At 37.7% G+C, this 25,568-nt stretch overlaps 1 protein-coding gene across 1 annotated transcript in view; it reads right to left on the reverse strand.

Annotated features, from left to right (window-relative positions):
• The window catches only part of LOC131062441 (uncharacterized protein At4g17910), a 182,536-nt gene that overhangs the window by 104,819 nt on the left and 52,149 nt on the right, over positions 1-25,568 (reverse strand). Inside the window, exon 9 of the mRNA XM_057996107.2 lies at positions 20,722-20,809. Coding sequence (XP_057852090.2) covers positions 20,722-20,809 — 88 coding nt within the window. The remainder of the gene's footprint in view (positions 1-20,721; positions 20,810-25,568) is intronic.

Below are 25,568 nucleotides of genomic sequence, written 5' to 3' on the forward strand. Positions count from 1 at the left end.
TTATAGATGTTCAATTTGTCACCATCAACATCAATACCATCAAGGCAATGCATAACAATGGACGTGCAATAATCGAAGTTATGTTCAATTCAATTCCAATTGACCACAATAGGCGAACTTACAATCAGCAAGAAGCTAGTGGTAGATTATATGAATCTCATTCAAATGCATTCAATACTTCTTTCATCCAATCTAAAATACTTGAAACAAATTCTAGTCTAAATTCTAATCTAAAATTTGGAGGCAATGAGAACCACAAATGCATACAAAATCTAAACAAAACCACCACACTTAATGATTTGTATTCAAACTTGCAGTTCTCATCCAAATGAATTGAATACTTCTTTCATCCAATCTAAAATACTTCAAACAAATTTTAGTCTAAATTCTAATCTAAAATTTGGAGGCAATGAGAACCACAAATGCATACAAAATCTAAACAAAACCACCACACTTCAATAATTTGTATTCAAACTTGAAGCTTATAGACATTTCTCAAAAATCTCCCTTACAAATGAGAGGCAATAAGATATATATAGTCTCAAATAGAATCAAGGGCCAAGATCAAGCCAATACTACCCTAAATTTGCACTAATTAGGGTTTACATCAAAAAAGAAACCACCAAAAGAAAACCCAATGGGATGACGCCTAGTCATCAAGTAGGGAATCTTCTAGAAGATCCTGACCTACATCCCTCTCTCTAGCAACATATTCCAAGAATCTGACCAATACTAAGTTAAGCTCCTCCATGGTAACGTTGGGTAAAGCCTCCTGTTGTGCATCAATCACATCCAAAGCATCTAAGAAAGAATCAAGGGCATTTTCCCAATCTGGCATAAGCTTCTACAAACTATTGATGTGAACCACGAGAGAAACCATATCATCTATATGACTCTTCTTCAAAGATTCTAATTGATTGAAGTAAATGAACTTCACTTTTCTTTCAATTCTTCCAAGTGTAAACAGTTGGAAGCATGGACATCCATCCCCAACAACTCATCAATAGATGTAAGGATCTTAGATTAAATCTCTTGGATCGATCATTCCATCTCTACACAATTTTGTCTTGCATGATCATAGGTGGACTTCTACATAGCCAAGGAACAATACTATCCCTAAAAATCATAGACATCACCTGCATGTACAACTCCCTCCTAGATCAAGGTGGGCGTTGGGATTCGCTTGAACACCCTAAGCCAAGGAATTGTCTTCTCCTACACTAGTTGGAAATCATCCCAAACTCCTTCCAAATACTGTCAACTGAATATGAGCATTGACAATTTGTCAAATGCTTGGACAAATTGAGCTAGGAAATCATCTTCTTGTTTTGCAACATCCTCAATCCACTTTCCAACCTTTAAATGTGTATTCTTCACTATCTCATAATCAAAGGGAAATCCACGATCAATAGCAATAGGTGAGACAAAAGTAGGATCCTCACACCTTTGGGAATTCATCCCTTCAATGTACTCCTTGAGTATCCTGTTTACATTTTCAAGCATCTCCTTCTCAATAGTCATATCCAATCATGCCCAGATTGCCTTGACTATATCATCAAGTTCTTAGAACTCTTGCTTCTTCGTAGTAGGTCCAAAGTTAATCGTAGTGATCTGATAATCCATGGGAGTGACAACATCTTTGGTCTTATCACCCATCATGATAGCCACCTGTGCAATATGCACACCTGTATCATCTCTAGCAATTTTAGAAAATCTCTTAGCCCTCTTCTACTCCTTTTCTTTGTCTAGCCTGGCTAAGAAATCATCAATGTCCTCTATAGGTTGTGCCTCTATCATTTTCTTCTTTTACATGCCCTACAGCAACCAATCGGGAATGCTGGAAATTTCCATCCCATCCTCAAGGTTCATGTCATGATCAAGTCTTCTCAAGGCTAAGATGACATCATCATCCATCTCTTTGTCCTTGGTCAAATCGACCACATTGCTGCCCAAGATAAACTCCAACTAGACAGTGCGAAATCTTGGCTACTCTTCATCTTCATTCGGTGGTGTTGATTGCGTTGTAGCATGCAACTCCTCATTATTCTCTGGTAGGATTTTTGTATCGAGACCCTATTCTAACTCTTTGTCCTTCTTTGGCATATCATTCTCTTTCACTAATGAGGAACTCATGTTGGATAAAGGAGTGTTAGACTTGTGTTTTTTCTTCTTTGATTGCTAGCTAACAGTCTCCCTGCCTTTTGCTTGCAATTCTTCAAGCATACCCCTCCTCTTGGGAAGTTGACTCTCATCATCGTGTGTCCTTACATTACTAATTGTCCTTTCATCATCATCGAAGGAAGGCTCCTCATTTCTCATCTTTTCATAGGTAGAGATGACATTCATTTCTCTCTACTTATTGACATACTTGTCCACCCATTCCCTAGAGTAATCATTTACTTCTCTCATAAGCACATTCAAATCCACCACCTCAAGCTACGTCCAACTAGGCAATAGGATAGGTTTGTTCACCTCATTTTCATACTGTGGATGAGTATGATCACTATCATCCTGCACCTGATCAGGAATAGAGAAGAGATTACACTTCCTCATGAAGTCCACTGTCATTTGGGACCACATTCTCTTCCTAACTGCGAGCTCATCCATGAGATTAGCCCAATAGCCCTCAATGTCAATCTTGTGTATAAACTTTTCTCGCTTGATCTTCAATTGAATAGATCAAATCGATCCCTACTCTTCTAAGTTCCAAGGTGGTAGAATTCAAGTTCCTCAATAATTGATCTCGTTGCGACTATAGTGTGGCATACCTCCAAAGTCTTCCCAAGAGCAATTGGGAGAGCTATCCCCATTCTATGCTTCTCCTTTTGGATAAAATCAAACTCCAAAAGCTGTCTCACTACCTCAAGTAGGATCATCTTGCCTGTTGGATATCTAGGAAGCTTGTACGGTTTGGATCTAAATCTTTGAATCCGTAGGTATGTGAAGGTAGGAAACTACATATACCATGATCCATACTTTTGAATAAGTCGTGTTACCTCCTTGGACGACCATTTGTGGATCTCGTCTTGCAACGGCCTTCTGATGTACATAGTGAAAGCATCGTTCACCCTTCTATAGTGTTCAATATTGTGTAGATGGAGTTGTGGATAACACTCATAAACTCTATATTGTCTTGGCCCATTCCCGACTTCACCCTTGCATATCAATCCTTTGTACACAACAAATCTGGCAAGTAAAAACACAAGGTAGGAGGTCATGCCGAATGTCTTTGTTTTCTCCAAAACCTCTCAACTAGAAGTCAAAGTTGTCACTTATCATTTTAGCCCAATTGGTCAATACCCCTCTTGGCATATCTTCCATAAAATAAAACATCCAGTTCTCAAACAATGCCCCTTGAGGTGTTCCCATCACTCTATCGAGTAAGAATATTAAATCATTGTATTCATCCTTGAAGTCCAATGATAGAAGCCTCTTGGGTAGCTTAAAGCAGTGGCGCCTTGGCTCAATGACCCACTCGTTGTTGACAATTGTCATACATGCATCTACCTTCTTTGAAAACTTAGCTTGGTATTCATCCTTAGTTCTCTCTTGCATGTCCACACACCTAGTGATTCCAAACACTTCCACGATTGCATCCTGTTGTGACGTTTTCACACATCGCCCCATTGCAAATGGGGACCCATGTTTTTTGCTCGTTTTCGCTTTGCTTTTTAGGGTTTTGGTTTGAATCCAGTCGGTTTTGGGAGCTTTTTGAATTTCCTTTTCTAGAATGCAAATTTTGAATGCAATGAGTTCGCCAAAATGGTCTAATTTTCAATTGGAATGTTAATGCAGAGCTTAAATTTGTCTAAGTGTTGAAGATGAAATGTGAATTTTTGTCCAATTGAATATTTTGACCAAATTTTGACTTTTTTGATTTTGATCCTGGGCATTGGAATTGATTTGTTTTCGCCTCGTGAAGTGTTAAAATGTGAAAAATCATGTTATTTTGGCCTGTAGGAGCAAAATCGCTCCTGTCCCTCAGTGAAGGACGGGAGCTCATTTTCAAATATCTCATCATCCCTGCAGAGTCCAGACAAATTTCAAGTTGGAAGTGATGGAGAACGGCGATATCTTTCCATTGAATATAAATTGAAGATTTTCATGAGCACAGAAATGCCTCCAGGAGGAAAATCGCTCCTGTCCCTCAGTGAAGGACCGGAGCTACAAATCAAATTTCGCCTTGTCCTTGCAAGATTTTGATGACTTAGCAATTTGAAAGGGTCCAAAGGAAGGTGCTTTACCAAATGAATATAATTTGAAATGCCAAAGGTGAAGGAGAATGACCTAGAATGACCAAATCGCTCCTGTCCCTCTCCAAGGGACCAGGGCGAGGTACCTTGTAGCTCTCGTCCCTCTCCCAGGGACCAGAGCGATTTCCTTCATTAGACAGAATCCAGGCAAATGTCAAGGCAAGTTTACGTTCAAAAACAAGGGAAAACATGAGATGAACGCATTGAATACAAATTGAAGATTTTTTTTGGATGTCCACAAAGGTCCTAAATGCCTAGTTCGCTCCTGTCCCTCAGGAAGGGACCAGAGCGATTTTTGATATAAATGATTTTCTTGCAAAGTTACAGATGATGTCAAGACATGAACGAATGGAGTGGAGCATGAAGAGTCCGTTGAATATAAATTTGGAACCTGACCAAGTGAAATAAAGGCCATAAAGGGAGGATCGCTCCTGTCCCTCTCCAAGGGACCAGGGCGATACAATGGTGATGATACTTCCTATGCAAGTTCAAGGTCGTTCCTCCAAAGTTCAAGGTCGATCCAAGTCAAGACAAGGTGGCGAGGGACATTTCAAGGCGTCTTTAGCAAGCACAAGTACTCAAGGGACGTTATAATGAAGAAATTCGCACCCTAAGACCTAGATCGCTCCTGTCCCTCTCCAAGGGACCAGGGCGATGTTAGATGCATTGGTCATTTTGTGCAAGATTTACGTAAGAGCAAGATTTCATAAGGTAATACATGGTCCAAGGCATCGTTTGAAGATAAATGCGAGAGTTTTTCAACGTCCAAACATTGCCAATCAAGGTGAAAAGCTCCCATCGCTCCTGTCCTTTGGACAAGGACCAGGGCGATACTATCAATAGCACTCATTTTCCTTCAAGATCCAAGCTAGGCGAGGTTAGGTAAGGTGAAGGACGACGTTTGAAGGACATCGCAACGAAGATCAAGGTTTAAAGTTGACAAGGTCAAGGAGAAAACATGGATCGCTCCTGTCCCTCTCCAAGGGACAAGGGCGATGATCCCTTTAATACGCCCAAAACTTCATGCGAGCAAATGGAATAAGCGCAAAAGACACGAACAAAGGATGTTATTCGCCAACAATAAAAGATCGAAGTTAAAAGATGCAAGATGGACGTGGAAACAAGAAGATCGCTCCTGTCCTTTGGACAAGGACCAGGGCGATGTACACTCAAAAGGCACTTAAGCACACATGCAAGATGATCAAATGCGAAGAACCTATCAAGATGATCGATTTTTAACGTGGAGATGAAGGAGTTGATCGTGAAAAAAATGCAAAATCAGGACAAAAATGTTGAATCGCTCCTGTCCCTCTCCAAGGGACCAGGGCGATGAGGTACGTCCCTTTCATTTTCATAATTTTGGAACCAAATAGACAATTCGAATTTCCTTAAATGCTAAAATCAATAAAAAATTGAAAATCCTATTTAATTTGGCATTTAATACGGCGTTGAACATTTATTAATTATTTTGCCTTTATTAGAATCGAAATTTGCAAATTAAAAAACGTAAGGCATTTAATAATTAATTAATTAATTAATAAAAATCGCATGGAGCGCTCATTTAAGGGAGGTCGGCCTTGTTATTTCATTTAAAATCATTAAAAAATTGTTTTATATCCTCAAGTCGGCCTAAGGGATGAATGCAATGCAAGCGCTATATATGGAGGGTGAGAACTATTATTGTCATATCATTATTTTTATCCTTCATGCGAATTTCATACAAAGGAAGGGCGAAATTATCATTCAAGAGAAGGTGCGAATTGTGTTCAAGGTGCGAGTCTTATCAATAGGAAGGCACAAGCATTATCAAAGGAGTTTGAGTTTCAAGTTAGGCGAACTTGCCAAAGACATTGAAGACCACGTCAGAGATATCCCCAAGGGTGGCGAATTGACAAAGAGAACGTTCCTTATCCTTCAAGATCACGTCGAAGCCATCAAATTTTGATTTTTGCCTAGGCAAATTTTTCTCATTTGCATTCTAGAGTTAGCTCTCTCCTGAGGTATGGCGATATTGGTTTTATTGTCTTGATTTTGAATTGTTCATCGTCATTTCCTTAATTTTGAATTTTGGAATTTTGTTTTGCCTTAGCTCAGTCTTTTTTAGGAAATGATTAATAAAGGACTTATCATTAAGTTTCCTAAAATTTGCTCTCTAATTTATGTTATGTATTGCAAAATCATGGTATTAATTCTGAAATGTTGTGTAGGCATCAAATGGAGATCTCTTCAAGGAAAATCAAGCCGGATCAAGGACGGTCTTCGCCAGGACGATCAAGCCAGGACAAGGGCGAACTCTTTCAATCCAGTGTTCCAAGGCGAGGTATATCATCTTCCTGCACATCAAGGACGCAAGGAGTTAGAACAAGGGCTCATTGAAGAAGCAAAATAGTTCCAGATGAATTAATTAAAGCAAGCTTCTCAACAACATCAAGTTGAATATCTACCAAGTTCCAAGTGTCAAATGAGGTGGCGTCCTAGTCATCATTTCTCCAATCAGTGAAGTCCATCTCAGCATGTCCAGATTCAATGTACTTAACTCATGGAAGGTGGCACAAACTCCGATGTACCTACCCCGGCTATCCATTGGTCGATTTTTCTAAAAGGGACATGTGTCCAAGCAATACAATTTTATCATTGGTCAAACATTAAATGTTATGTAATGGTTGTAACAAACCCTAATTAGGGTTTTTCATTGTTGAATCTTGGCCATTGATCTTGAATTGATCTAAGCCATCAAATTGTATTGTGGGCACTATATAAGCCCAGACATTTCATTTGTAAAAGATTAGAGAGAGAATTAGAGAGAGATAGTTAGAAATAGTTGAAAGTAGTTAGTAGTTAGAGAGTAGAATAGGAGGACAAGGCAAGAAATTGTTGCCATTGATTGTAAACAAACTCCATTTTCATTGAAGTAATGGTGAAGTGTGTCGTTTCTTGCAATTTGCATGGTTTCTTGTTGAGTCTTCAATCTTAGATGGTAGATGATTAGATGAATGGAGGAAATGTGATTGATTAATGGTGGAATTCGTATATCCATACTACTAGCAGTTTGTTGATTGCAGACTTGCCTTGTGTAGTCAACTGGAATCGTTCAGCCTAAGCTCAATTTCAATTTGTTGCCTCTTCATTGATATGCATCAACTTGGATGGTATCTATGCCTGCGGTGATGATTTGAACATCATAAAGCTTCCCATAGAAGATCGCACTAGTCTTGTGTAGATGTTCCATTGATGTCAAAACAAGATCTAGTTAGAGTTTCACCAAAAATCAAATCATTGCTCCTACATTCTTAGTATTAGGATTAGATCCTCTCTTCGCCCTTATCCTTTTTCATTTTTTCAAATCTAAGTTAGTAAGAGCCTGTGTCCAGCAAAGCAGATCGGAAGTTCAATCATCACATGTAAGTCCCCTTGTGATTCCAGCAAATCACATCATACCACGAAGAGCTTATCCACATGTAGAGACCCTACCAAAAGGAACCTTGGAGTCATCCTAACTGATCCTTCATGCGAATCTTCAGCAGTTAGAGGCTTTATTCAAGAGAGGATAAGATGCCTTTAGGTATTTTATTCTGTGTATGATGGTGTACAAAATACACGTCAACACATCCTCAGCTAAGTATGCAAGCACTGTCCCCAAGGGTGACTTGATCATTCTAGTTCTTGGATCATAGTGTTTCGCACACTCAACAATAAGTTCATTGCGTTGTATGGATGGTGGAAAGCCAGCTACTTGGTAAATTTCACTCTTCATGATATTGGCCGATAGGGCAGAAGGAGGATGGTTCTTCACTCCGACCATTCTTTGTCTCATCTTCTTCATGTCCAAGTACTCCATGTTTGTATCCGTGATCCTCTTCCATCGGGACGATAGCAATGACTCTAGATAAAAACCCTCTTGAATGATCTTCAACTATTCCTTCCTCGCCACTATTCCCACCTTAGACATGGCACATGTATGAAGCTAGAAGTCAATATCATGAAAAATAACTAGAATAGTTTGTTTTCAGAATTTCCTAAGTTCTGATTTCTAATTATTTTGTTAACTTTAAAGATCTAAAATCAGAAATTTTAAAAATTTGTAACATGAATTCTGAAAACAATATAAACTTTGATCAAAATAGGGTATAAAACCCTCCTAAAACCCTTATTTTCAGACTTGTTTAAGGTCTGATCATGAAGTACAAGTCTGAAAACACCCTGGTATACTCAAAAAATGATAAATTTGAGGCTCAAAAGGTATACCCCAGGTCTGAACACCTTCAAAAAATGGTGTATATGAGTCTGATTTCTGATATTTAAGTCTGAATACACCTTCTGAAAGTCTGAAAATAGCCTCCAAAAGTCTGAAGATACCCCGAAAATGGTTGATATTAATGGCTAGAAGTGATTACAACCATGGCATACATTCACGCTTAAAATTGTTTTACCTTCCCAAAACTCCAAAATGGCCACACCTGGGTACAACTGGGTGGCTGGATATGATATATCAGTCTGAAAATAGTTCTGGAAATAAAGGTTTCAGACTAGACCAGCAACCATGCCCTTCCAACAATGTCATAAATAACTCCAACCATGGCACCAAATATGAATCCAAACAAGGCTGCACTCTTCACCACAATGGCATCACCTGAAATACATCAAAATCATCCCCAATCAGCCATGAACAAGGTTGCAACTTCCCCAACAATGGTGGCGTCACATGTAGAAGTTGCCCCAATCAGCGAATGGCGTCTCCCCACACTTGAGCGCATTTAATCCCACAGACCAGCAATGACGTCAAATATGAAGTCACTCAAAATCGCCAAAAATGTGGCATTATCAGCCACACAAAATCACTGTGAGCCCCCTTTAATGGTGGCACCAAGTGTGACTAGGCCAAATCGCTCCCTTCAATCTGCAACAAGTCTTGAAAATTCTCCTTCAATAATGGTGTCCAAATGACACTTAGATAAAAATCGCGAAGCAATGGTCTTCAATCTGCCTTCAATCACACCTCCAACTGTCACATCAAGGCAATATAATAATATTATAATGCTGGCTGGGTATACTTATTCATATTTTTGCCTTGACAATTCACCGCACAAGCAATTTGGGATAAAAAAGCTTGCTTTATAATAGCCGCCTGGTGGAGAATCGATTTGCATTGGGATAACATATTTGGTATTAAATGTAATCCACTTATCCCTAAATGTTTGCAGCAAGGCAAAAATAATTTAATTTGGGCACACTTGTCATTTAAAATCCTTCACTTGCATTAAATTTTGGCCACTTGGGGAAAATCGAACCTTGTTGGGATAACAATTTGCATTAAATTTCATCATAACTCACAACATAAGCCTTTGGAGAAAAATGCCCCCCATCAAGACACATAAAAGTTCATCAGTTCTCTTACCTTTGTCCAAAAATCTTATTTTGGGGAAAATCGACCCTCATCTAGACACAAAAAATTCATTCATTTCATCAACTTTGCCCATAAATCAAGTTCCGGGGAAAAACGCACCTCATCGGAACTCAAAAAACTTGTCAAAATTCATCATAATAGTGTCCAAGGGAAATTCGAACTCCATTTGGACAATAAAATATCATTAAAACTTAACAAATTCATCAGGGAAAAACGCACTTCACTGAGACAATGTAATTTTGTCCACACTTAACTCCATCACACTCATTTTCTTCCCTAGGGGAAATTCGAACTTCATCTAGACAACTTGTAGCACTTAGTCATTTTTACCTCTGGTGGAAAAATGTGGTCCATTTGGAAAACTGTGGTGGAGAATCCTGATGCATCGAGATTTTCCCCAAAATGTCAATCCATGAGAGGAAAAATGCACCTCATCGAGACTGAGACAACTTTATCATTAAAATCAACCCTTTTCTTCAAAATATGCAGTGGAAAATCATGCTCCATCCGGGGGCAAAGTTTATTTATGCCTTCAAAACTCAACAGAAAAACGTCCTCCATCAGGACAACTCAGTTTTAGGCCTTAGTTTCATGGGAAAAAACGCTTTCCATTGGGCCTATGATGATTTTCACACTAAAAATGCCCAGACTTATCAAATTTTATCGTTCTGCATCAGGACTTTCAACATTTTAACTAGGGGAAAATAAGGGTCCATCGGGACAATGTGCAAATCTGACTTAATTTACCTCCTAGGAGCAGGAAAATGACCCCTAAAGAAACTGTTGAAGCTCAAGCACAAAATATCACCGACTTGCAACACTTAACACATTTTATGCTCAAATTTAGAACCTATTGCAACCCCTAGACTTAGACAAAAATTAGAATCGCCTTAACAAATTTGACAATTTTTGAAACATTTGATCCTAATCAAAATTTAAAACCCTAATTGCACCTTGGGCATGATCACTTCAAAACTGAGACTCAAGCAGTAAAAGCTCAAAAATTGTCACCTGACTGCCAAAACCCTAGACTAACATGACGCAGAAAGCAAGAAAGAGGGAGGTGCCCATTTTCAATGGGGCGATGTGTGAAAAGGTCACAACAAATTGGATGTGAATTCTCTCTGGAGTGTATGTTAATGTACTATGCCTATTGCTAACACAATCATTGTTGCAAATATCTTGTGTTGCTCTATATCATCTATTTAGTTTTTCTGTTTATTCTACAGCTTTTGTTGGGTATTACTTTTACACTAAACTTACAAATGTATCCAGTAAAAAAAAGAAATATTAACCACAATTCAGCATAACTTTCTTATATTTTAACACAGATCATGTCAATGCTACAAGGCATTCAAAATGTAATCTCCAACCTCCAATGAAAACTTCACATGCCAGTCCCAGCCCAGGTCTTTCCTTTGATGAACTACTTGAATACTTCAATGGCAACTTGTTTACAACCATACAGAATTGTAATGTCCCCTTTTGGGATTGCCCTAGATTACTCTGCTCAATTGATAAGGGAGGGTTAGAGAGAAGGTGCCTTTATCTTCCTAAAGGGAAAACAGTTTCATGGTCCCTTTATTGTTTTTAGTTCGGCTAAAGTATTCTCCCTTTTAATTCTTTTATTTAGATCAGAGAGTAGATCGAACTTCTGTATATATCTGCATATTAATCTATTTGTATGTGTTTTCTATATGCATAAGGAATTCACTGGTAATCAGACCCAGATGCTAATATAAGCAATCAGTCAGTCTTGGTTTGACTTTCTGAAGGTCTATGTCTTTAAGTCTGATCCGCCTGTAACGTTGATGTAATTCTGAGTGCAGTCTATTTCTCTCCAACTGATTCATGTGTTATAGATATATATGAAATTAAGTATGACTGACATACATATTGCAGTCTATATTAATATTATGACTGAATTCTGCATAAGAAAATTATCAGGCTTCATATATTAAGCATACATATTAAGCACATCTCCAACCAAGAACAAACATGTTACTGCCTGTAACTTAATAACAGTTCTGAATTGATCTGATCGATGGTGATCTCATTGGATGCTTGGATTACTTTCCTTTATATCTCTCAATGTGAGGGAGGGGTCACACCTCTTCATCATGTATGCCCTTTTATTTAAATTAGATCTGCACCTCTGATTCCCAAATTATCCCCCTCAAATGAGGTTCTCTTCTCCCTTTTATACCTCATGTTTGAGGGAGTCACAACTTTTCATTTCGTGTCTTTGACCATTCATTAACTTAATTAAAATTTAATTATATTTAATTATATTCTTATATATTTTTATTTTTATTTTATTATTATCATTTACCATTAAATTGTATTTCAAAAATGGGGGCATTACAGCCCACCCCACTCAAGATTGCTTGTCCTCAAGCAATGATCAATTTAACTAATTTTTCCCAATACAAGGATTCCTAACTAACCCCTGAAGATTTGTAATCTTAAGACAAGTTCTCTCTCATCAATTGTAATCATAAGAACTGTGTTTAGTTGTTTCCTTGAGACAAACAAAGATCCTCATTCATTGATAAGAGGATTAGAAGCATGACACATGTAAGACCTTAATTGCAATATTCTTTCCTAAATAAACTCATCTTTCTAGGTCAACAAAAAATAGAATTCACAATGATAGAAATCAGTAAACATAAATATTCATGTAGTAGATATGCCCAACATGGAGTATACACATAAAACACAAAGCATACACATGAAAACGCGAAGAATACACAAGTAGACACATGGATATATTCAAATACAAGCATAAACATGTAGGCATAGTTTACTTAGTCCACAAGAAGTGGGAACGTCCAAGCAAGACCAGATCCATCCCTTGGGCCAATCAATCTATCATTTTACCCAGGTGAGGTAGGAGTGTCCAACTAGGACCAGAACCATCTCTTAGAGTAGCCAATCCACAAGAGGCAAGAGCATCCAACCAGGACTAGAACCATCACTTGGGCCAATTCACTTTATCCACAAGAGGCAGGAGCGTCCAACTAGGACTAGAACCATCTCTTGGGCCAATTCACTTTATCCGCAAGAGGTAGGAGTTTCCAACCAAGACCAGAACCATCTCTTGGGCCAATCCACTTTATCCACAAGATGTGGGAACATCCAATCAGGACCAGAACCATCTCTTGGGCCAATTATTATTCCATAATTCACAATATATCTCTTCCACAGATCTGCTATCAAGTCTTCCATAATCTGATCATGAGATTGCTATAAAGTATCCACAATCTTTTCTCAAAAGTCTATTACCAATTCTTCATATACTTCACATTAGATCTCCATAATATTCTCTTTTAATCTAATGTATATATTATATACTTGATTGTCTTCTTTGCAAAATAAAAATATGTTTAACAATCTCTCCTATTGTCTTGCCATTGTCATTTAGTTGTTGCCATATTTTGGACGGAGTTAATATATCCCTTCTCATTGATTAGAATGCATAATTGATTTATCCTTACCCTACAGGCTGGCAAGATCATGCTCTGATACCACTTGTAATGTCCCCTTTTGGGATTGTCCCAAATCTTGCCCTAGATTAGTATTCTCAATTGATAAGGGAGAGTTAGAGAGAAGGTGCCTTTATCTTCCTAAAGGGAAAACAGTTTGCTGGTCCCTTTTTTGTTTTCTATTCTGCTTAAGTTTTCTCCCTTTTAATTCTTTTTTCATTTAGATCAGAGAGTAGATCGAACTTCTGAATATATCTGCATATTAATCTATCTGTAGGTGTTTTCTATATGCATAAGGAATTCACTGGTAATCATACCCAAATATTGTTATAAGCAATCAGTCAGTTTCAGTGTGGCTTTCCAAAGGTCTATGTCTTTAAGTCTGATCCACCTGTGACATTGATGTAATTCTGAATGCAGCCTATTTCTCTTCAACTGATTCATGTGTTATGGATATATATGAAATTAAGTATGACTGTCATACATATTGCAGTCCATATTAATATTACTACTGAACTCTGCATAAAAACATTATCAGGCTTCATATATTAAGCACATCTACGAACAAGCATGTTACTGCCTGTAACTTAATAACAGTTCTGATCTGATCTGATCGATGGTCATCTCATTGGATGCTTGGATTCCTTTCCTTTATATCTCTCAATGTGAGGGAGGGGTCACCCCTCTTCATCATGTATGCCCTTTGGCAAGAGGTACACCCTTTCACCATCAGCAACCTTTGAAAGAGTGCAACTCTTAACTATTTCTGCCCCTTTGAAAGGGACACAACCTTTCACGATCAGATCTGCACTTTTATTTAAATTAGATCTGCACCTTTGGTTCCCAAATTATCCCCCTCAAATGAGTTTCTCTTCTCCCTTTTTATAACTCATGTTTGAAGGAGTCACAACTTTTCATTTCATGTTTTTGACCATTCATTAACTTAATTAAAATTTAATTATATTCTTTTATATTTTTATTTTTATTTTATTATTATCATTTACCATTAAATTGTATTTCAAAGTGGGGACATGTTGGTGTCTGTTTTATCATCTACCAAACATTTAGAATAAAGTACCCAAAGATAATTTATCCTCTCTTGAAAAATCACCACGTATGCTAGGATTGCTAGAAAATCATATGGCGATTCCAAAGTTTCTTTAGTCAGGTCTTGTCGTGTGGACAAGCTCAATGGGCGTTGTGATTTGCTGGTAATACACAAAGGGACTTACGCTTGAATGAATTGTCAACAAATTTGGGACTTAGATAGATTTGTCAATTAAAGCTCTCTCTTTCTTTCTTTTTGGGATTTTCAGGGTTTAAGACTTTCAAAAAAAAAGGACAAAAGGGATAAAGGTTAAGAAATCTACTCTAATCCTATGAATTACAGAGACGGTATTGATTCGATGAACTCAATAAACCACGCTTTCTTCCGCCTCACTTAAGACAACTTACACAAAGTGGATGCAATCTTCAAGGGATGTGCTTATAATTGGAAGTTTAAGTATACACAAAATGGAAAGCTCAGACTAACTTTGCACAGTGAATGAAAATCATCCATTCACCAAAAGTATGAGGAGAGATACACCGTAAACCAATACTTATCAGATCTTTCATTCATCTAACAACATAAAATAAATTCTAACTAATATGTTGAAAAAATTGAAAACCTTGCTTAATAACTCAAACAATAGGGATTACAAAGCCTTAAGAGAAAGCAAACATGTAATATATTATCTCAAAAATGACCTTCATGCAACAATATTTCAAAAACCTCACTCTCCAAATGAGAGGAGGCAACCTTATATAGTAGTCTAGAAATTATGAACGACCGAGATCGAACAATGATCAAGGGCTCAGATTAAAAGTTCAAAACCCTAATTAGGGTTTCCCCAAACTCTAACAGTTAAAATGAATAGGAAGGAGACAAGTGGTGCAGTTGCTATTCTCACTGAGGTGAGTGTCCAGTTTCCTTTTCTGTAGATTCAATGTATCTGGACACAAGAAGTCGCACCTCCTCCATGGTGACACTTGGCAAGTTTCTAATTTGGAAGTCAACCACGTCCACATCATCAGTACAAGTGGTGAGTATGCATTCCCAGTCAACTACCTGTGCAAGAAAATTCTCATCAATGAGGAGAAAACTAGAGATTGTAGAGAAATCTCCTTTGAAAATCGTTCCTAAAACTTTAAAAAAGTATGAATGGATTCTAGCTCTCAAATTTTAGGCACGCAGATGTTTTTCTCACACCACCTCTCGCTGCCAGATATCTGCTGCCACATGAAATACCTTATCTTGAATATTCTTAACAATTTTTTCAACTTCCAAACAATTGGCTTCGGATTTCTTCAAGGTTTCAACCCTGGTTATCAAAGTAAAATACCAAGTACTGAGGTCATATTTATTTCCTACTTGAATGACTCCTCCATCCACTAACTCCTGCTGAGAAAGCCCCCGAATGATCTTCAACTATGGGAGAACCATATTCTGAATTTCTTCGACTTCTTCCCAATTCTCAGACAAATCCTTAATTGTGACCAACAAAGAAGAGGTAGACTCATATGCTGATACTAGATTTTCAACAAGTGTATCTACACGCTCTAAGGCCTCAGAAGTCCATTCCTTGGCTTCTCTAAAGGTAGCCTTCATATCATCATAGTCCCTCATGAGTTCCTATGGAAGAGGCACAGGAGGAGCAACTTGTATTTCCCGATTGAGTGGCTTCGTCGAGTGTATCACATACTTCTTCCACTGCTCGTTCTCTTCTTCCCATCTTTTCCTTTTCACTACTTCTTTGTTCAGCCTTTTCTTCAATGTATTGCAAGTATCATCAAACTCCTGAACTTTCTAGAGTTTGGTACTCTTTCCAAGGTTCACAGTGGTGATCTCATAATCTTCTGGAGCAATATTATCCTGAGTTTTACCTTCTTTGGGTACAGCTATCTGTATTGATTTGAATCCTGCATTATCTCTTCGAATTAAAGAGAACTTCTTAGCTGGTTTGGGTGGTCTTATCTCAATTGGTTTATTCACCATAGTCGAGAATGTTGTTGTGTTCTCTTCTGAATGAGCTTCCTCGGGAGCCTTAGCCTTTATTCTTTCTCTCAACCAATCTGGAATGGTTGATTGCTCCATGCCACTCTCATCAAATTTATCTTCAGTTTCCTTAGGCATAGTGACAATGCCATCAAGGAATTCTCTCAAAAGCTCAAGTTCTTCAACTTCTACAGTCCTGGAAAAATTTGGCTCTTGAGCTGGTTCTTCCATTATCTCTTCAACTGAAGGAGAAGGAACTCTTACCTCATTATCTCCCATATCAATATTCATATCATGTTCATTAGTTGTAGTCCTGACTAGAGCAACGGATGCAGCACTTAAGGTCGAATAACCTTCATCTGATTTATGCCTTCTACTTGCATCTCCAACTATTTTCTTTCCTTTACCCCTCAGAGAATTTTTAGTGGGTTCTTTCCTTTTCTTGGACCCAACACTTGACGAAACACCATGGTTTGAAGAGATTGATTCATTGGTTCCCATGAGATCATATGTGAGATCGACACCTTTTGATCTAAGACCCTTTGTCTTCTTCATTGCCCACCATTTCGAATACTCAATCAATGGTCTCATGAGGTCACTCAAATCAGACCTCTCAAAATCTGACCAATCAACCAAGGCAAGGGGCTCATTTCTCAATTTATCAAAGTGAGGCTGCTCAAACTTAGGATCATCCTCAAGTTGATCTGCTACTCGAAATACTTTTGATACTCTAATCAAATTCAGGGGAAGTCTGGACCACAATCTCCTTCTGATTTCAAAGCTATCAGCTGCATTAGCCCAATAGTCTTCAAGATCAAGTCTATGCTTGAACATCTCTCCATCAACCTTTTTCATTGAAAAGGGTCAAAATGCCTTCTGGCCTTATACTGAAAAGATGGGTACCAAGAAAGCTCTTTTTCAACACTAGTGGCAGCTTGTGCTAATGAACATGTCTCCAATCCATTCCCAACATGAAGGGGAAAAGACGCTCCTGTCTTTTGCTTCCCTCTCTGAACAATCATAAAACTTTCAAGCTGCCTGATAAATTCAAGCAACACTACTCTGTTGGTGGGATACATGGGTAACTTGTAAAGAGGTCTAGAGAATCCTTGAATTCTCAGATAAGTAAATCTAGGGTATTGGATGTACCAATGCCTGAATCTACTGACCAAATCTTTAGACTCCTGAGAAAGCCTCTGATGAAGACCACCTTGGAGCGTCCTGGTAATGTGCATCAAGAATGCATCGTTGACTCTCTTAAAGTGAAATTTTTCCTCCAAGTGTAGCTGTGGGTAGCAATCATAAACAGCGAACTGATTCTCCTTATTTCCCACTTCTCCTCTACAGGTGAGTCCTCTATATCTGTAAGTTCGAGCAAGAGAGTACCCCAAATAAGAACTCATATAAAATGTCTTGTTCTCTTCCAAGTTCTTCTGTTGGTCATCAAGATTATTACTTATAATCTTTGCCCAATCAATCATCTTCACTCTGGTAGTTATTTCAATGATGAAGTAGTACATCTAAGGCTCAAATGGCGTGCCTTGTGGACTACCCATGACTCTATTCAACAAAACTATTAGGTCTCCAATATCCTCCTTGAAGTAGGCTCTCACAAGGTCCTTGGGTAACTTAGAAGCACCCTTCCTTGGCTTATCCAACCACGAATGGTTGATATTGGCCTCATATTCTTCAACATTATCTTGGTACAGCTGTGTTGCTTCCTCCTTGGTCATGTAAACAGAGTTATGATATTCAGGGATGCAGAAAGCTTCCCTAATAACAACCTCACTAATGTTCGCCAAGACTCTCCTGTCAGGTGCTATGATCTCTCGTTTATAGGATTGTAGTGTTTAAAGCATTCCACCACCAACTCAATACATTGCATCGCAGGAAGGAAACCAGCAACTTGTACGATTCCATTTCTCATCATCTTTTTGGCAGTTCTTGTAGGCATCAGGTTGTCCAGGCCATACATTCGCTTCTTGGATTCCCTCAAGTTAATATGTCCCAAGTTAGTGTCTCCGACCAGCTTCCACTTGGACTTCATCTTAGATTCCGGAGGAGAATCTTTATCCACCTGAAACTTCATCCTGGCTGCGAGATATTCCAAACTCTGCAAAACAATCAAAACAATCAAACCAAATTAAGCTAAATCTATACTTTTAAGCGTAGTTTGTGAGTTTGGTGGCTAAGTAATCTGTGGTTTTAACTTTATTTTCAACACTTAGCCACAAAAATGGGATTTTCCACACTTGATTATTCTGAGAATCTTAAGAAAACCTTTGAAAATCACGGTATTTAGGAAATTTAAGGTCTGATTTTCACTTCAAAATCAGATTTTGAAAACATTAAGTCCAAGAAACTCCATTCAACATTACTTCAACTTGCTTTGAAGGGTAGAAAATAAGAAAGAGAAGAAGATTAATCTATGAAATTTACTCTTTCTTTTCAAAACGAAACCATGTTAAAACCTTGATATTCTGCCCACAAAATGAACTTTCACCTTCGAAGAATGAAGAGGAATGAGAAAAGAAGCTGTCAAGAACACAACTTTCAGATGCTACACTCAGAAAATCAGTGGGTTTTGTCTTCCAATCAGTCAGAAATTTTCAAAATCTGAATATAACTTGGTGAACAAGAAGTTGAAAACTCGGGCTTATACTTAAAACTTCCTCAAAAACACCTTCAATCTGCAAAAAGCACTTCAAAATAACCTTCAACCTGCAAAAGAACTCTCAAACTTGCTCTCAATATGCTCATAACTTCGAACTTCATATGTGAGAATGAAGTATTTGTAATGAAGTTCGAATCTATAATTAGAAACATAATATCTTCTCCAAAAATTTGTTTTTAATCTCATTTCAGTCTTTGTGTATCCCTAAAGAATGTTTCTAATTTCATGTTTAGTTGCTTGGTCATCATTCCTAAGTTCGAAATCTTATCTTGCAACTTCAAATGCAACTTTCTATTTTCATTTTCAGTCCCAAACTCGAACTGATCAGCAACATCTTATCTTCCAAAAACTTTCTAGTTTGGCTTAAGTTCGAACTTATGAAGATTGTGATGACATCATTGAAGAATATTCTTTTTTTTTTTCAAACCTTGGCAAGCATCTCTGACTTTACTCTTACCTGGGCGGACTTCAATGAAGTTGTTTCTAACTTACCCAAAGGCAGGGCGGTCTTCCATGAAGCTGTTTACCATCATATGCTGATGTAGGGCAAACTTTCTCCAAGTTAGGAAACCAATGTTCATGATGCAGGGCGGACTTCAGCTCTTTCTTGACACCATTTGTATTTTACTTAGCCAAAAATTTCCTCATCTTCAAGGCGTACTTTAAGACTTTCGTGCACCATCTGTTTGCAAGGTGAGGCGGACTTTGCCTAATTTGATGCCACTTCAATGCCTTTGCCAAAACTTCTTACCTCAGGGCGGACTTGGATGAACTCATTTCCCTTACATATGGGCGGATTTCATTAAATTCAGTGACCTTTTCATTGCAGCATGAGAGCGGACTTTGAAGCACTTGAGAACATTCTTTTGCAAGGCAAGGCGGACTTCAAGAAGAATATGCACCACACAAAATGTATAGGGCGGACTTCAAGAGGATTATGATTATGCCTTTGCCTTAGACTCACCCCTAGGGCGGACTTTGAGAAGGTTTAGAACCTAACACTTAATTGCAAGGCAGACCTTGAAGAACTTAGGATCCTTTCCATGTGACTTAGGGCGGACTTGGTGGAGGATTAGAACCGTTGCACTTGCAGCATAGGGCGGACTTAGTTCATTTTTCCTATCTGTATGCATCAAATGGTTGTTTCATGAAGAGAGTTTGTCAACCTTGACCCACTCTCTCTCTAACCTTGATTGATCCTAAACCAAGAAATTCTATATGAAGCTCTACATCTTTGAAGAAATTTGCTTGAAATAAACTCTGTGCATCACTTGTCCCATATGTTTGTCACTACCATTCTGTATTTATTTTTTAAAAACATTGCAACTATACATAGAGAGTACCCTTGTTATATCAGCTATATGAGCCATGATGGTCAAAGAGCCATTACATGTTGAGAAAAACACTGTAATAGACCATCAATAATTGTCTTGATGAAGCATTACGACTTTACAAAATCAACCCTTCTAACATGACATTCAAGTTCATCAAAATGTAGCCATCATGCTGGTAATTCTACGAGGAGAATAAAAAAACTGTCATTTTCCAACTGTTATAGCTACATAAGAAATTGTAAACTTTTGGCCAAAAATCAACAAACTTGTGTTTTTGGATGATAAACTCTGCATGGAGGGAACTACATTTACAGATAGGAGATGAATACCATGTTAAAAGCAAAGAAACATACTTTTGAACAATACAATCCACAATACCAATTGAAAAGACAGCTACTTTCCAAGAATACAATCAAAAATACATGTACTAAATTCAGCAAGTTATTCTTCTTTTTTACTCATATTTCAAAAAACTGCAATAAATACTTGATATATGTTCAACATTTTCAAAGCAACTTCATCGCCTTTAGATACCTGATAGTCAACCCCTTTTGTAAGAATTGAGCGAGCAAAACCAAGCAAAAGTAGGGGAGCTACCCTCTTAATTGCATCTCCATCTTTCCTGAATTGATACATTTACATGTTCAATATAGTAACCACCCAACATGTTTAATCTTATACTATTAATCATCTTACAGTAACAAAAAGAAAAGAAAAAACTCTATCTAATACTATAGATAGAATTCTATCCTAGTTGTCCTTCTTAATCTTTTTCTCATTTTGAGTTTTGCATAATCTAATTTCACTTTTCTATCAACAATAACAATAAATTTGAAAATTGAATTCTAATGCACTTGAATATCATATTACTAGTAAACTACGCAATCAAATAGACCCTAGATTTTGGCTATTTAATAAATGCATTATGCGAAAGAAAAAGTATTACTTCTTAATCAAAAAGAGCAATGAAATTGTGTTCAATAAAGTGAAAGGTGGATTTGTTGGGATAGGTGTTGTGCACCTTGCATAACTAACATTTAATATTGGTAGTAAAATGGGGGATGCCACACTTGGTTAGATCAATTTTCTCATATGTAATTGTTGTCACACATGAAAATGTATTTAATGAGATGGTCAAATAAAAACAACCAAATAAGAAAAAAGAGAAACACTTCAAGACAGTATATAAAGAGTCACAATTCAGGAACCGTTCTCTAAGCAAACCTATCTGGCCTTGGAATGTTAAAAGACACTAGGGGTGGGTGAAGGGTCACAGAGGAACAAGAACAAGAACAGTCACACACGGGGCACCCTTGGGGGATATTAATCCATGCTTTTGGATTTTTGTTTGTAGATACCCTTTATGTTTTATTGCATCTCTCAACTCTATAAATCAAAGTTTTAGGACTTGGACTCCATGTGGACTCAACAGCCCAAAATATACTAGAACTCGAGAATCAACTGTCGCAGTAATTAGGACATTATCTAATTATTTAATTAATTAGGTCCTTTAATTACTTTATTCACTTAAGCTGAACATAGATATTTTTTTTATCTTTTATTAGATTAGGTTAATAATAGATTAAGTTCACTTAGTTGAGCTTTAGTTGGGCTTTATTTAGCTTCCCTAAATTTAGATTAGGTTTCTCTTGCTTTCTATAAAGCAAGTCATTCATTCATTGTAATCTATCCAATTTCTTTACAAGTTAATCTACATATCAAATTCCTCTTTAGATCAATATCTCTCAAGGTTGCATAGCATTAATCATAGCTTCTTCTCTTCAGATGTGATAGGTGTTTTTCTTGCAAGTGATTCATGGGCTTGCAGAGTTGAACAAATAACTCCAACATGGTATCAAAGCTCTAGATCTACTAAGTTCCTATCCAATTTCTAAGAGATCCAACCTTGAGGAGAAAATTTGGCACATCTTGAAGAAAAACAAATTTCTAAGTTTTATTTACCCATATATAACCATCTGGGTCGCTCTTAGTTTTCCAAGATCTATCAAATTTAATCAAAAAAAGCAAAAAGGAAGCTAAAAATAGTACAAAAAAAGCAAAAAATAAAGATTCGACCATAACTTCTCAGAAATTATTTAAGAAAAAAAGGTTTCTCAGTTATTAAAATAAAATTTTGTAATGTTTAATGCTCAATATTCTTGTAATATAGTTGTAATATCATTTTATGATCCTCTATAGTTTCTTTTTAGAAACTTACCATTTTTTGTAAATCTTGTATTCTATAAGAGACTCGATCTCTTCTGTAAATAAACAATCTAATATTTTTACCAATTACCTTCTTGTAAAACGGTATCAGAGCGGGAAGCACATTAAAAAGAATCCATCATTTTTTTGAAAAACTTTTCTCAGAATTCAATTTTTTCTGAAGGATTTTTATTGAGTGCAAAAGGGTTTCCTGTAGCTCGCGATGCCACTTTCTGTGTTCGTGATTTTTTGTGTTTGTGGTGGATCTCTTTTCCCGCGACAGAAATTCTTCAGCAACTCTCGGCGGCGATCTTCTCTCCCGCGACTTCGATCGGCATCGTCTTTTCTTCTCTCTACAATGCTTCATTTTTTAGCGCAACACAACTTCACATCGGATTTTTTTTGGTCCACGGCCCACAATTCTTTTGTGCAATGTGATTCACGTCTTTCATGGTTGCTTGTTCTGCAAATCCGTGATGCAACGTCCTTCGATTTTGCAAACCCGCGATTTTTTTCATGATTCTGTGCATATTCTTTACCCGCGCGACCTGCATTTTCTTTTGCACGATGGGATATTTTTTGCAGGTTTTATCATTTTGAGCCCATGATTTCCAGTCCGCGACTACAGATTTTTGTGTGACGGCCTTTGTGTTTGTTGAATTCTTTCTCGCACCTTTCGGGTCTTCTTCCAGTGATGGCTAGGGTTTTCCAACCCTTCGGTTTTTTCTTCATCATACCCACGAATTTTCACAACTTCTCTGTATTTCGGCTAGTGTTTTGCAGAAAACCCTCAAATTCTTGCCAAAATTAATTTTTAATCACAAATTCCTTGTGGGTTTTTCGAGACCCCTTTAGGTCTCTAACAGAATTTCTTGGATCTACTGGAATTTTTTCTCGAGTTTCGTGCCATTTGTACTTCACTTTTTCAAAGTTTGTACCTGTTTCTTCCTCTGTTTTAGATTTACGCCCTTTTAGATTTTCTCATTTTCTGTGTCTTGAGAAGTGTGCACAATGGCATCATTGACCAACTTAATGTTGGAAGGCAGTCAGAGATTTGATGGCAAAAATTATAACACGTGAAGCAACGCATGTTGACTATTTTTTAATATCGCCGCCTTGATGATCTTGTTTTGGGAAAAGAATCTTGTCCTTTTGCAGCCAGATCAAATCAGGACAAGTTTGATGACCGAAATTGTGAAGCCGTCATACTCCTTAAGCTCTCTATCACAAAAGACCAGTTGCCTCAGATTCCTTTTGGTAAATCAGCATCAGAAATCAGGATGCATCTGAAGGAATTGCATGAGACATCCAACAAAAGCCAAGAGTTCTTTCTAAAGAATTAGTTGTTCTCCATCATGATGGTTGAACATATGTCCTTACAGGAGCATCTCACGAAGATTAAGGACATTTGAGATCAGCTTGAAGCTATTGGTCAGAAAATCGAGCAAGAGGATATGGTAGTAATCACCTTGAAAAGTCTACCAAAATCCTATGAGCATTTCATAGACTCTCAACATTACATCTACGAATGTTGATTTGAAATTTCCATAGTTGTGCACCAAACTTTTGTAGCAAGATCGTTGGAAACAACAGTTTGGTAGCGGTGCCACTTCATCCTCCTCAGAGCAAGCTTTTGCAGCCAAATCCTTTCACAAGGATAAAAGCAAAGCTCAGTCATCACAGTCATCTCAGCAAAAGGGCTCCAGTCAGTCACAGGATGGTTCAAAGAAGAAGAAGGTTCAGTGCATATGGCCATATGATCAAGGATTGTCGCAATCGGATAGCTTTCGAACAACGGAAGCAAGGAGGATCTCAGCCTAAAGCCAATGTCACTGAGCACACAGAGCAGAAAGAGTTTGCCTTTTACGCGTTCATGGCTAAAAGACCTACAAACCATTTGAAGTCTTCTGCTAGGTATATAGATTATGGTGCTTCTCGGCATTTTACTCACGGGCATGATTGGTTTACAAAATTCTCTCCCTATACTGATTCAGTCATTTTGGGAGGAGGTGAAGAGTATACCGTTCTCGGCAAGGGCAACATTTAGATACAGTATGATGGGTGGAATCTCATATTCCTCAATGTATACTACGTTCCTGGCATGGAGCTAAACCTACTCTTTGTGAGTCAAATTATGCGGCATTCTCCCCAACTTGATGTGATATTCAATGCTCACAAGTGTTCGATTGTAGATCGTGCAACACGCACTACTGTAGCTGTTGGTATTGAGGATCACGGTCTTTACTGACTTGTGGATACAGGTGATTCTTCATTCAATGCAATACCAAATATGATTGAGTGTTCAAAGTTTTCTATATTATTCCTTGTATAAATATATGTTTTTTATAAATGTTTGTGCCACCGTCCACCCACCATCCCCAAATATAGGCCCTTGGTCCCCTATTCCGAAAACCCTGCCCCATCATCACCCTATACCAAGACTCCATGGAACTATGTGAAAAAGGTGTTTAGGAGGAAAAGTGTGCACACCTTCATTAAATGGATGAAAAGTTATGACAAGAATGTAAAAAAAAGGCCATGTAGACCAAAGGAGTTGGCTCAAGCAAGATGTGCAGGTTTAACAAGGATTGCAAAAATTTTCAATTGAGTTTCAATAATTGCAAGAGCAATATATGAGATAAGACACTAGGTGTTTTACCAAAAGATTTTCTTCACTCTTCTTTCAAGGTGTCCCAAGGTATATAATATAATTTTCAACAAAGGATACCATATGGAGGTTGTCATTGAGAAAAGGATGAATAGTTATGGTTTCAAGTTTCTCCTAAGGATATGTATAGTAAGAAAAAGGATATGCATCAAAGTCACTAAGAAGAACTAACTATTAGACTAGCTATTTTAGTCATTGCTATTATAGAAGTATTGATAGTTTGCAGTGTTCCATGGGCGTTGGGGACGGGGGGACGTGGAGACGCGTTTCCGGGACAGGGGGACCAAGGGCCTAAGTTTGGGGACAGCGGGGGGACGGCGGAGGGGGGGGTGGCGGGGTGGCGGTGCTCATATAGTTATACATATACTATACATATACATATAGTACTTGAAAAACTAGTTTTGAAAAGATGTATGATAGTATAACAGTATAAGAATTAGATTTCAAATGAAACTATAGTAAATACCAAGATTACTTAGATTAGTAATACTAACTGCTAAATGCTAAA

The sequence above is a fragment of the Cryptomeria japonica genome, chromosome 8, assembly GCF_030272615.1.
Source record: "Cryptomeria japonica chromosome 8, Sugi_1.0, whole genome shotgun sequence".
NCBI lineage: Eukaryota > Viridiplantae > Streptophyta > Pinopsida > Cupressales > Cupressaceae > Cryptomeria > Cryptomeria japonica.